At 43.4% G+C, this 13249-nt stretch overlaps 1 protein-coding gene across 2 annotated transcripts in view; it reads right to left on the bottom strand.

The window, feature by feature from the left end:
• The window catches only part of scfd2 (sec1 family domain containing 2), a 91153-nt gene extending 79791 nt beyond the window's left edge, over window positions 1-11362 (bottom strand). Inside the window, exons 1-3 of one of the 2 annotated variants that reach the window (XM_084548643.1) lie at window positions 10365-11362; window positions 10120-10288; window positions 324-451 (exon numbers count right to left, since the gene is read on the bottom strand). In XM_084548643.1, coding sequence (XP_084404769.1) covers window positions 324-451; window positions 10120-10288; window positions 10365-11178 — 1111 coding nt within the window. In that variant the 5' untranslated portion in view covers window positions 11179-11362. The remainder of the gene's footprint in view (window positions 1-323; window positions 452-10119; window positions 10289-10364) is intronic. The other variant, XM_084548642.1, reaches the window with a different exon arrangement.
• Between the last annotated feature and the right edge of the window lie 1887 nt (window positions 11363-13249).

The following is a 13249-nucleotide window of genomic DNA, read 5'->3' as shown; positions in this document are numbered from 1 at the left end:
AGTGGGGGCCTTTGGGTCCTGTGGGTTGAAGGGAGGGGCCTCTGTGGATCAGGCTTATTCGAGTGCATCCCACAGATACTTGATCAGTTTGGGATCTTCGGAATTTGGAGGCCAGGTCAACACCTTGTGCTGTTTTTCATGTTTTTTAAGTTGTTCCTAAACCGTTTTTGTGTGTGTGTCTGTGTTAGGTCCAAAAGTTTCCCATCAGAAAATGGAATCATCACAAGAAGGGCAATGTTATTCACTTGTCCTGTCAGTGGTTTTAATGTTGTGGCTGACTGGTTTATGTACTCCAGCTTCATTTGTTGCTTTCTGCTTCTTACCCATGCTCATCTTGATTGGCAGCTTCTCCTTGCTGGCTGCTTCCACCAGTTGCCGACGGACCTCCATCACCCCCTCTTTATGCTTACTGGTCAGCATGGCCTCCCACAGTGACCTTGCTGCAGGGGGCCTGAAATAAACAATTGAATAGGTGAGGAAAAACAGTTCAGAAGTAGTTGTACTGAATTTTTTCCATACTAAAAAGCTATGAAACTGCTTCTCTCGCCTTTTTTTTAATTTTTTTCAGGGAACTTCTGAATACAAACAAAAAGAGAAAACATGAGCGTGATTGAGTGCTCGTCTCAGTTATAGAGAGCCTGCTGGTTGGGAAGTGGCGACTCCCCATTGGGAGCCCTCGCAGGAAAAAGCTCAAATTAGCGGAAGGAACATTCGAATTGCTCTCCGTCCACCTAAAACATTGTGTGCCAACATTCCTCTGGACTGATCAGTGCAGTCCTTACATCAGCGCCAGAGCATAAGAGCCTAGAGACCAGGATTCCTCTTGATGCCATCTCAAGGCACATCACAGTCCCCCGTCTCATTACCCACTTGGTTACGAAACACACTGATCCACATCTCTACAGGGAGACTGGCGACAAGGCATGTGTATAAGACTATTACCATCTGGTGCGTGCAGAGACCGCTTCAAGTCTTTCCACAAAAGAATCAAAGAGTGTCACTGAGGAGCTTCATCATCATTAAATTCACAGACAGACTGTTTTCTTATAAAACGGCCTCTGCATCTGAATTCAAGCTAAAGACATGCTTCATGTTTCTGTATTAGTTGGTATCCTTTCAGATTTCTTGCCCCGTTAAGGCGACTGACACTTTGCAGTTTTTCATAAAAGGAGCCTAAAATGTCTAAGTCTCCATCCGTGCCTTTGTCAGCTAGTCAGGCCAGCGGACGTGATCGTCTCCGCACTGTCAGGAATGTCCAGAAACTGAAGAGAGAAAGAGACCCAGAGCAAAAATGGGCTAAGGACAGAGAGAGGGAAGGTAGGAGGGACCTCTCTGACAAATCCACTCTGTTTTTCTTTTCTTTCTTGTCTTTTTTCAAAGTCTTTTTTTCCTCCTCTCGCCTTTTCTCCTTTCTAACTGCTGCCATGTGTTTAATATCAGATGTAATCTGTTCCAGACCTTGGGCTGGGGCTCGATGGAGAGGAGAGGGGCTCACACAGGGACGCCGGCCGTATTCACACTAGAACTAGACACAAAGACCAGCAAATACAACTCAGCCCAGGACAAGAGTTAGTCTGTAAAGACTGATCAGAATGAAAAGCAACAAATAAATACATAAATACACATCTTGCATTGCTAAAGTCGTGACTAAGACAAGAATACGAGAGTTAACTGTAGCTATTGGTCAAGATCTAGACTGGGCGTCATTTCAGGAAAACGCCTGTCTTAATCTTTCAGAGATACACCTCCCATGTACTTGTGGTGTATTACACGATGATGTATTATAACTGCCACAATCCATGCAAATCATGAAGTCCCGCATGCTTGTCATGGCTGGAATACCAATACTGTGACCAGGCCATATGTGAGCAGCCATGACTGTGTTAGTGTGTCTGAGGGTGTGTACAAATGCATCTGTATATGTTTGCACACAACCTCGTGCATCCGTGTGTGTTCCTGGAAGAGTGTGGATGAAATATGGTTCTCATTTGGCTTTTTGCCCACTCGGCCCCTCCACCACCACCGTCACCGACGGCCCACTCCCTCAAAGCTTTCCCCGGGCCATTTGGTCAGACCAGGGTGGGGGTTTGAGCTGGGCTGAGGGGTGAGGGGTGAGGGGTGAGGTTTATATTGGCAGGGTCCATAACCATGTTGAGTAACTACTCCACTATGGAGGGAGGACGGCGGGGGTGCTGGGAATGTTGGGTGCGTGTGTTTGGCCATGTGTGCAAAGCGTAGAGTGGCTCTCTCTGTTGAAAGGGCTGCTCAGATTCTGACTGAAGGGGGCACTCTTGCACTTGTCCTGTGTCCACCGTAGTGATCCCGTAGTGATTGCTTGGGACAGGCTGAGTGTGTTTGTAGAGTGTAGGTGTTTGTGCCCAAACCTAAATTCCAATAGATGTAAAATGAATGCCGGGCCATTAAAAGGTAGTTAAGCATCAAATAGTGTTAAAGAACGATGTGTGTACTGCGTTAAAGAATGCACTCGTCCAGCGTGTGCCCATTAAAGTGCTGCAATACCTCCTGCCATGTCCAAGTCATTAATGTCTGTGGGGGTGAGGAGGGGGAGAGTATTCCTGGAAGTGTATGATGCAGCAGAAAAGAACGACTTTTCTTAAGTTTTTTTCTCCTGTGGCCCCCTCATCATTTTGTAGAACATGCGTGTGTGTGTGTACGCACATTACAATGTTTATTTCTTTATTCTGACTCCCTCTCTCACACACATACACACACACACAATCAAGTGTGATTCACTGCTCATGATGTTCATGACTCAGAAGTGAGTCTTACAGGCTCAGTTCACCCAAATTATATAAAAAATGAGAAACGAAAACACACACGCTTCCCATTTAACCCCCCAGGCATGGAACCATTTAGTCAGCTTATAGTATGTACGAGATCTCAGCTGTCTCCACAGTATGGCAGAGTTGAATCAAATTTTGCTTGTTGAGCTCAAAGCACTATTGAAAGTAAAATACAAGGCGCAATTGATACGTTTGTGGCCCAAGGTAAAAGGAGATGAGTTGTGCAGTTTAATTCCTTGAGTGATTATGCAGAACGTTTGAAGTTAATTATTTTTGTGGTATTTCTGTTTCAGGTAATTGAACACTGCGGGTCTAATGAACATCGGCCTTTGTGCAGTCATCTGCAATACCTCGATCCTCAAGGGCTTATCTCCGGAGGGGGGTTTATGAGGACATGGTGGCAGCACTTGAGCAGAGAACCCCTCCCTATGGCATGGTGAAGATGTAGGATACAAAATTCAGGAAAAGGGAACTAAGTGATTGACATTCTGGCAGTGACGACGACAGCATCCTCATCGCTGTGGATAACTTTCTGGAGATCCAAGATGCCAATTATGGCAAAGAAGAACTCTGTTACTCTATATTTGCTGGACTACACTTATAAATTTAGTCAAGAAGTACACTGAAGAATAAATGAATTGACTACTGCAGGGCCCAAAATTATACATGCACATTACCCCGAATAAGTAAAGTGGTAAAAAACACTTTTATTTTAAGAAACTCTCCAGTTCTTCTGAGTGTTTCTAGTCTATAAAAGTAGCTCCAAGGAAAACTTGAACATTTTTTTATGAGGAAATAACATTTCAAATGAAAGCCAGCACATTTCAATTATTTGTGTGTTAATATCTGTTTAGACTTACTTAATATTTACTTAGTTAACAGCTGTGAGTTCAAAGTAATTTAAAAGGCACTCATTTACAAATGGACAGACATCACGTATGGTGCATTTTCCTTTTCGGGAGCTCATTCAAGTTAGCACTTGTGCGCTTTTTTTCTGAATGAATGATTCAAGACTGAGCTTATGTAAGAGGACATCAGTTGAGTAGGCGGTCAGTCAATGTGGCCAAGGACGCATGTGCGTTCACACTAGTACAGGAATGTGAACACAAGTGGCCCAGACCACCTCCAAATGTGGTCTGAGTGATCGGATTTTAGAGACAGACATCTAAAAATATCTACCAACTAAATCTCCTCGGCCAGATGCAGCAAGAGGTAATTAAAGAAACCTGTTTCCTTTAATGCAGCATTTCTACATAGTTATCACACTTGGTCAGCTGGGAAACTTCACACAACAAACCAAAGCTCATAAATAGTTGACACTTCTTAGCGGAGTGTGTGAGCATCTGTAGTCACAATAAGAAACTTCGGCACGTGCTGCAAAACCAGACTGCAATCAATTTCCAATTGCACGTAATACAGATGTACTTTCCAACAGAACTGAATGTAACAGTTTCAGCCTAATAGAATCGTGCAAGGTCAGCACCACTCCTTGGCGCGTTAATTTATGAAGTGTTTTTAATGGGGCAAAAAAACACTGTCAGTTTCCTGTAAACATCACCATGCAGCACAGGACTTGACATGAGAGAGGGAAGCGGGGAGGAGGGGGTGGACCAAAACCAGACCTGGCCTTGAGAGTCTGTGTGCTCTGGCAAGAGGGACAAATGACCCAGCGGATTTATGGGCAGAGAAAGAGGGAGAGGAAGTGAAGAAAGGATGGGAGAGTCGTACCAAAAATGAAACACCCCGACACAGACATAACAGGAGATCTGACTCCGGCCAGCTGTCAATCAGCGTTAATGTTATGTATACTAAGACTAAACTTAATGTGCCCCTGTACTGACTTAAAAAAAGAACGGTAAAAGAGTAATAATGTCATAGCAGTTAAAAGGGGAACTTGCCGGATTTTACAAATTCAGAGGATGTTTACAGGTCTTGGGGAGTACAGATCCTGATGAGTCAGGTGGAATTTGATAAATGTGCTCTAGTGGTGTGGAATTAGTAAGAAGTCAGTATCCCAGACGTCTGAAGCCTACTCCTCATCTCCGCTTGATGCTAGTGGCACAAAAAGCACTTCAAAATTTCCTTCAGGTTTCCTGTAATCACACTTACAAGGTGAATAAATGCGTATACATCATTCACTATAGTGAAACTGAATATATTTATAGTGAATGCTTGAAAATGTCCAATTAACAAGATGAGCGCTTGAAACTTTCCTTTTTGGCACTGTGGACAGCATGTGGAAGAAGGTGAGAAATGAGAGGATCTGGATGTGGGATGGGTCTTCCTCCTCTCCATGTGTCTTGGCTCCTTTTCCATTTCAAATGAAAGCCAGCACTAGGGGTTCTTTGAAGGAGAAGGGTTGGAGGAAGTAAAGTACCATCTTTGGGGGTGTTTTATCAACTTGGTGAATAAACGCACACACATTGCACACATCGTAGTTCTCTGCGGAGCAGAACACAGCCTACAAGCCAGAATAGGTTATGTTATCTCAGTCTTGATGGGAACACAGAGTACAAGCTGTTCAGGTGCGAGTAATCTACTTGATGGATGTGCTATGGTTTTCAGTTAGAGATACCTTCTATAGTGGGAGAGAAAACAGAAATAGGCAGTGAATGAAACACACTCAACATCAGAGGTAGACCAACGGGCACATTCGCTCACTGAATCCACAGATATGGCTAAATCTCGACATCTCTGATACTCCACTTTGACTGATATCAACTTCTGCAACTGCAGCTGTCATCGAACCTTCCGGGAAATCAGATAAAATCTGCCTGATAAAAATTTCTGATCAAAGCAACCAAACTATGCTGCTCTTGCAGATAACTGCATGTGGCTCAGACAGAGAGCTGGTTCTTTTTTTTATGTATATAAAAGGATGAGAATTTTCATCCAAATTACTCAGTAGCCATTTCAGTTTGATGTTCACTTAATCTTCCAGAGATAAAAGATACAAGCAAAACTTCTCACTTTGGTATGGAAATTGTTTTCCTTGAAATGAAAAAAGCAATTTTCTTTGACCACCCCTGTACGTATTCTTTATAAAGGCTGGCAGTTCACAGAGTAACATTTATCATCAGCTGAAGGTCTAGCCATGGTGAAAGTGGAACATGGAAACCAAGTCTTCATCAGGAACCTGATGTTTGGCCAGGGTGATCAGTATAATGTGTTGCACGGTTCAACCCGTTCTTGTCCCTAGTTTAAACAACCCTTCTACTATATACTTTACAGACATCCCTGCATGGGAACTCATACTCACTGAGTAATGATGGAGTCGAGTTGTTTAACCTATAAATCTCTTGAAAGACTTCATTCAGTTTGTGCCACTGTTAACTGTCTTAAGTATAGAATGGCAAAACAATGTCTACCCTATAAAGAAGCACCATACAATGAGTGTGGCCAGTTTCGTACTCTGTTCTTATTCTTGGTGGGGTAAAAACAGGGGCAGCTGTCTATCCTCAGCTGTCTGTCATTTGCGCTCTCCTCTCCACACTCTGCTATCTCCGCTGTTTTTGTTACTTTTCCCATAACAGGCTGAACTCAAATCAGCGTGCATGGCCTTTTTATCCATGCTCGTATTTCCCAGCTGGGACAGAAATAGGTGTTTTCCCTCCCTCTTGGTGGTGCGCATGCAGGATCCGCTGTGCACATTTGAGGAGATGGCAGCCCCTCAGTGTTTTCTCATGGCAGGGTGCGGTTGGTTACTCTGCCTGGCTCAATCGCGGCAGCTCCTGAGGCAGACCCAGAGCACCTTGGCCACCCATACTCGTCCCTGCCCACACCGCACACACTCCCACCACAGCACCACGGTCCAAGACGACCAGATGACGGGGGTGCAGGGTTCAGTCTGACACTGAGGGAAACTCTGTGCCCTCTGCCAATGGGGTTCATGTGTCTTACTTAGGATCAAAAGGGCTGTGAAGCCAAGCACAGCAAATTACACAGACTGTGCTGGAAGGTACCTGACCACAAACACACATTAGACAGGCACACAAAATAACACTTCCACTGCCACTTTCACTCAGCATCTTTCTACATACAGCAGACTGGACGTCCTGACACTTTCTAATGGACGAAAAAGAATGCCACAGTGCAGGATTAGAGTAGCAAAAAAAAAAACATCACTAGAAAAGTGTGTCCGTAGGTACACACACCCAGACAAAGTATACTTTCTGTCTGGCACGATTACTAGAACCACAGAGTGAAAGTCAGGTTACAGGATAAGGAAAATTCACACCAGGTTATGAAAGACAATACAACAGTAATTACAAAGTAAGTGTGGGGTCTTGCCTGTAGAGCTAGAATCAACAACCACCCACAGAATGTTTAAGGCACAGTAATCTATAAAAATATCCTGGAATTACTGAGGTAAATGTCGTACAGAGGGTCCAAATTAGGGTTGGTACCTAATATTTACAGGTTTGAACCAGTCTACGCAACAAAACCAAACTAAACACTAAACGGGCTAAAAATAGATCAACAAATCATAGGTGTGTAAACATCCAGTGGGAGAGAACTCATTATATAGACAAACCACACAGAGCCAGCTGGGTCGAGTGCTTTGCACATTTCACATAATACAACAAAAACAATCCTTTTCGGACGTGTGTGTTTATGCACCTTTTGTAGAATTAGAAGAGCTTAACATATAAGAAAAGTACACCTATAAAACATTTGCAGAACGCCGTCTTGAGCACATTACAGTGATTGGCATTTAACTCGCACTTAAAGGCAATTAAACAAAGGGGGAACTCTGGGCTTCTTTCTTGCTCCGCGTCGGCAGCCCTTCAATCTCCCAAACATCTGCGATAAGGCTCAACTGGGCCATCTGCTCAGAGATAGCACAGGCAATAACACTCCTGCTGAGCCGGCTGGTCCCAATCAGACACGTACTTCTTAAGCGCAGCCGCCGCTTTCCTATTACTACTCATTACCTTCAGCTACACTTTTTCACCTGTGTGTTAGGGGGTTGAGCATGTTGTGAGATAAGGGTGTTTGGCTGAGCCTCTGGCTATTTGGTGAAAAAATTTGGAACAATGATTGCAAACTTTAATCCTGGGAGCTCAGGATTCATACCTCCATCCATCATCATACAGGGGAGGAAGAAGCCGGGCTTGTTGCTACAGCATGTGGCAAGAATTATGAAACAGCTGATCCATTTCCAGAGACTGATCAGCTGTGTTTAAGCAACCAAGATATCCAGATTCATAACTACAGTGACTTGGATCATGCTAAAATGTTTGTGTACTGCAGGTATCTGGTTGACACCCCACAGACTTGAGCCCTACATTAGAGGGTCAGCGCAACCTGCCCCTGTTGTGCTCACACTACCTGCTACAGTGCACACTGTCTAAACAGCACTGATCAGAAAGATCTTAGATGGGTTCCGTTACAAATGAACCTCCTCCGTAGCTCAAAACTTTCACTGCTGCATTCAGTACACTGTACGTGTGAGCCTGGTCATAAAGTCACTGCGGTCAGACATGCCGCATGATGGCTCCGGCCACAAAACTCTTCTTCTCAGTCAAAGTCTTTTCCTCCGGGCAACCACATGAAGGGGCAAAGCCGGAGTGGAACACATGATGTTGGGCTAATCCCTGCCATGTACAACAGCCCCACCGCAGGCGTCCAACACGTGCATGTGGACAGCTAAGACTAGAGGCAAGCTTCACTGAACCACCGGCACCTCATGCTGGTCATGTGCCACTTAGATCTCTCAGTGGGAGGGTTCTGGCTGGTAAGTGGGTGTTTGTGCGTGTGTGTGTCTGGCCAGGTGGGAAAAAGCATGTGTCAGAGGGTAACATAGGATTAATATTCTACGGGGAAGTGGTTAAGGTTATATGTCCCGTTCTCATTTGTAACTGAACTAATTCTGGGTGACATTTAAGCGACTGACAAATTGCTAAAGACGTATGTAAAAAAAAAAAAAAAGGAATATGCTACGTCGGAAAGTCATGTAAATGTGCAGAGTCTCTAATCAGTCGAACCCGCGTGTCAGAAGCTGGAGCACACCTGTTGAAACACACAATGTGACAGAGAGAACATGCAAACTCCAGAGAGAGGGGCTCTATTACGTGCGGAAGCTCAAACTCAGACTTAATTGTTATTCTTTTTTAAATTTCACATAATTTATGAGATATCAAATCAGTTATCAACATTTTTTCAATCAGAACGTGGTTGCTGTCTGTAAGCTATATAAAACCAGCACTGAGAAGGAGGACTTTCTGAGACGGGATTCTTATCTGCTTATCCCTTTTAATGAACTTGTGGGATATTGCTTTCCAAATGAAAGAAAAATGAGCCAAAAAATCCTGACTCAAATTATTTCCATGGTAAAGGGAGGGAGAAAGGCCACATGCAAATGTGAGCCAGATGGGATTAAAAATACTTATCAGTGCATGTCATTTAAAAATCACCAAACCTCTCCTAGACAGATGAATTCCATCCAAATGAGAACTGTGTCTGCAAAGCAAAAGAATTGATCTCTTTTTTTCCATTCTAAACATGTGAGCTCCCTCTGTCTACTGTCATGACTCATGTGAAAATCTGCCTTGTAGTAACCGTTTGTGAAGAAATGCAGAACATTCTGAGGGGTGCATATACTTTTAAGTGGAGCTGTAGATATAGGTACAGTATGGGCATAAAGATAGAGAACACTGCAATCTTTGTGAAAGTGACGGCTCATAAGAGGTGAGATGAATGGTTCCTAAATTCATTTAAGTCACTGCCAACACTCTACACACCGATCAGGCATAACATTCTGACCACCTTCCTAATAATGTGTAGGTCTCCCTTGTGCCTCCAAAACAGTTGTGACTCATCAGAAAATGGACATGGACCTTCTGAGGGTGTCCTGTGGTGTCTGGAAACAAAATGTTGTTGGTGGGGGCCTTTGGGTCATATGGGTTGAGGGGAGGGGCGTCTGCGGATCAGGCTTGTTCCAGTGCATCCCACAGACACTTGATCAGTTTGGGATATAGTGAATTTGGAGGCCAGGTCAACACCTTGTGCTGTTTTTCATGTTTTTTGAGTTGTTCCTAAACCATTTTTGTGTGTGTGTGTCAGGCTGCATCCTGCTGGGGATGGCTGCTGCCATCAAGTAGTGTCATTGCTATGGGGTGGGGGTGCCTGGTCTGGTCTGGTCTAGGTGGGTGCTACATGTGTAAGTAACATCCACACGAATGACAGGTCCAAAAGTTACCCAGCAACACTGTATTGTCACAAGATGGTCAATGTTATTTACTTCTCCTGTCAGTTATTTTGATGTTGTGCCTGATCGGTGTACATGAATATTATAAAACTCAGATGCACTCACTGGATCTGTGCGAGACAGCCAGGTGCCAGGGTGTCCTTGGAGTGAGGGGTTCTCTGCAGACTTGTGAGCTCCAGCATGTCCACCTGCACGTCTGTCACATGACCAGGTAAGAGTTTTAGCACAGTCAGAATCTTCTCCACCAGGTTGTCGCCATGGTGACCAACAGCGCCTGTAAATCAAGAAATGGGTGGTATTTAGAAGAAGACCAAATGCACAGTGATCCAATACAGAATCTGAGGTTTCACCTGTTAGGTCCATTGTTCGGTCAACAAAGATGATTGATGCTTTATTTGGGGCTGTCTTCCTTCGGTTTTTTGCTTGAGGATGATTAGCCAGTTCCCCTGCAATGATGCGGCTCATTGGACCGACAGCAAAGCTCTCCTCCCTTGTACCTGTAGTTTCAAACATCGAATTTAATGCAGAAGCCAAGGATTTGACTGCAATCTGCAGTTCAGCAGGGAGAGAGTGTATGTCTATATCATTCAGGCTTCCAAATCTCTTCTTCTCCGGTCGTTTTGCATTTATTGTCTCCAGGTCTGGTAAGAGCAGGGGGAACAGGTGTGCAAAGGTGGGTGTGAGAATCAGCTGCTGTGACACAGGGGCGAAGACCACTGGAACATGCATGACTTCAGCCGTGTAGTTCATGTTCCCCATCCACTCACATAGCTTTTCTTCAAATTGATCAAATACAGGGTTACCTTCCATTTCTGTCGAGACATTGTTGGCGAGCAGGTGGACGGAGTGGGCAACGGTTGTGAACACAACGCAGTACTGGAAGTGACTGAGGGATATGATGTCTTTGATGATATCGACTGTTCTCCCCTTCAACAACGTGCTCACCACAAACACAGCTTTAGGCTCATTCGCGCCGAAGGCTTCGAAGCTTGAAAACTGCTTTAGATTTCTGGCTCCAGCCTCCAATAAGGCGGCAGCCCCTCCGCTCCAGTGGAGAGCCTCTGCGCACTTGTCATCCATAAAAACAACTGCCTTCTTTACCTTCGACAGCACCTTCTCCCACATCCGCAGCGGGAACTGCGTAAAGTCCTCAGTCGTTAACATTTTCCTAATTACCACCGTTAGCTAAATGCCACGAAATCAGGGGGACATGAGAAATGTCAGCTGAAGTAGCTCCAGGAAAACATACACACGAGTCTCTCAAAGGTGACGTGGCAATACCGCGTCGCAGTCCGATGACGTCATCCAAACGTTAACCCGTCGCTATGGCAATAAGCAGCATGTAGTACAGGCCACGGTGCTGATGAACACGAACCTTTTCCCATGTATTTGATATTATAGTGTTTAGAATTCATTAAGAGTATTAACATGAAATGAAAAACAAAACCAAACAAAAGCAGTGACTTAATTCTTAATTGTTTATTTTTTAAAACGTCACTTTAACGTCAGCGGTTAAGCTAATTTCAGTTAGTCAACCGAGCGCGAGACATTTTTCTGAGAAGAGCTGCCTCCATAGAAATACATTAGACTGGCAGTTGGTACACTGGTTAATTAGCTCCCGTTTATAACTAGGTAAACATTTATATGACTTAGCTACATATTCTATTGTATAGAGTATTTTAAACTACCATTTCCATTAAAATGTCTGTACTGGAGTTGGACATTATTAAAGCTATCTCCGAAGATGAAAAGGAGGAAAATATGCGTAAGCTAAGGGGCCAACTGCCCTATCTTAATGTATGAGCATCTCACTCCATTTTACATGCTGGCAGCAGCATTTTATTTTAATAGAAACTGTGGCTGTCATGATTACCTCAAGTAGCTTGGGAAATGTGCGACACTACACATGACAAAATGTTTGACTTCAGTGGTTCATGTAGCCTATATTTGCAGGGTCAAATGACACCAACACCACAGAAGACAGGGAGGGGACAAACATGATTCAAACCCTATCCAGGTATGTTTGCTTTGTGTCTTTAAAAACCAAATAAATAATGTCGACAAACACTCACTTGCCAGTTCACACTACTGCTAACTAAGTTATTCTAGATAGATAACAGTCCAGCACTAAATCTCACCTTTGCCACTGTTATAATGGTCAGTTTGTGTTAAAACAGTATAAGAAAGGTGGTAATTGAGCTGTATAATCGTATATGATATAAACTGTTGTTTTTGTTTTTTAGCCTAGCCCACTGACTACCGTGGGGTTTTCAAAATAATATAAATGTGTGTCAGTACAACACAATGCAATTCACTACTACTACAAACCACAGCCTCCAGAATGAGAACATAGTTGAATCAACAGCTCTTTCAGTTATTTGAAACAAATACTGAATACCATAACCTTCACGAAGCAAGTGAGTGTAAGTTATCCATTTTCCTTTACTTATGCATGAGAGAAGTATGACATCCAGTGTATTCATTCATTCATTCATCTTCTGTAACCGCTGACATTCAGTATATAAGACATGTATTTTGCATGCATATTGCATTGATATAATAAACGCTATTAAAATTATTTGACCTCATTCACGTCATTCTCTGATGTTCACTCATTGTGATGTACAGTAGCCTATCTTCCTGACTACCAGTAGTTCAAATTTGTCCTCTGTGGAGGACATTTGTAAACCTGAATATCTCCCACCCAAAGCATAGTACTGAATTAACTCCTTTTGCTATCTACAGAAAACATTAAGGCCTCTCAATGACACCAAATTTGGTACCTTTCTCTTTCCCATTAAGAAAAATATCCATCAGTAATGATATCTTAAAAATAAAAACTTTTTTTTCAAAGAAAATGTTTTCAGTATTCTGATTACCTTACAAAGATTGGGAGTTTTTCCCCCTGATAGTCAGGAGGCTATATTAAGAATTTAAACACACAGCTCTCAGAGGCCAAAAAAAGCAGGGAGCAGTGAACAGAATCAGATTGAACGTGCAGGCATGCTCATTTCCAATTAGAGCCGACCGCATTATAGTGATGAAGCATTCAGGTATGATATAGTTTACACAGTACAACAAGGACCCTGATCATTATAGTTACAAAATACGTGTGATGAGACAGTGGCTGCTGCCCGAAATGTGCAGCCAGTCATGTGGAACATTAAGAAGTATTTGATGCTCATTAAATTTGCTGCCAGGAGAACAGTGTTTGTTTGTGAGTTGGGAAATGTTG

This window comes from Chelon labrosus (assembly GCF_963514085.1).
Source record: "Chelon labrosus genome assembly, chromosome: 7".
Classification (NCBI taxonomy): Eukaryota; Metazoa; Chordata; class Actinopteri; order Mugiliformes; family Mugilidae; genus Chelon; species Chelon labrosus.
Note: the sequence above shows the minus strand (reverse complement) of the source record. Positions and strands in the feature narration are given on the sequence as shown.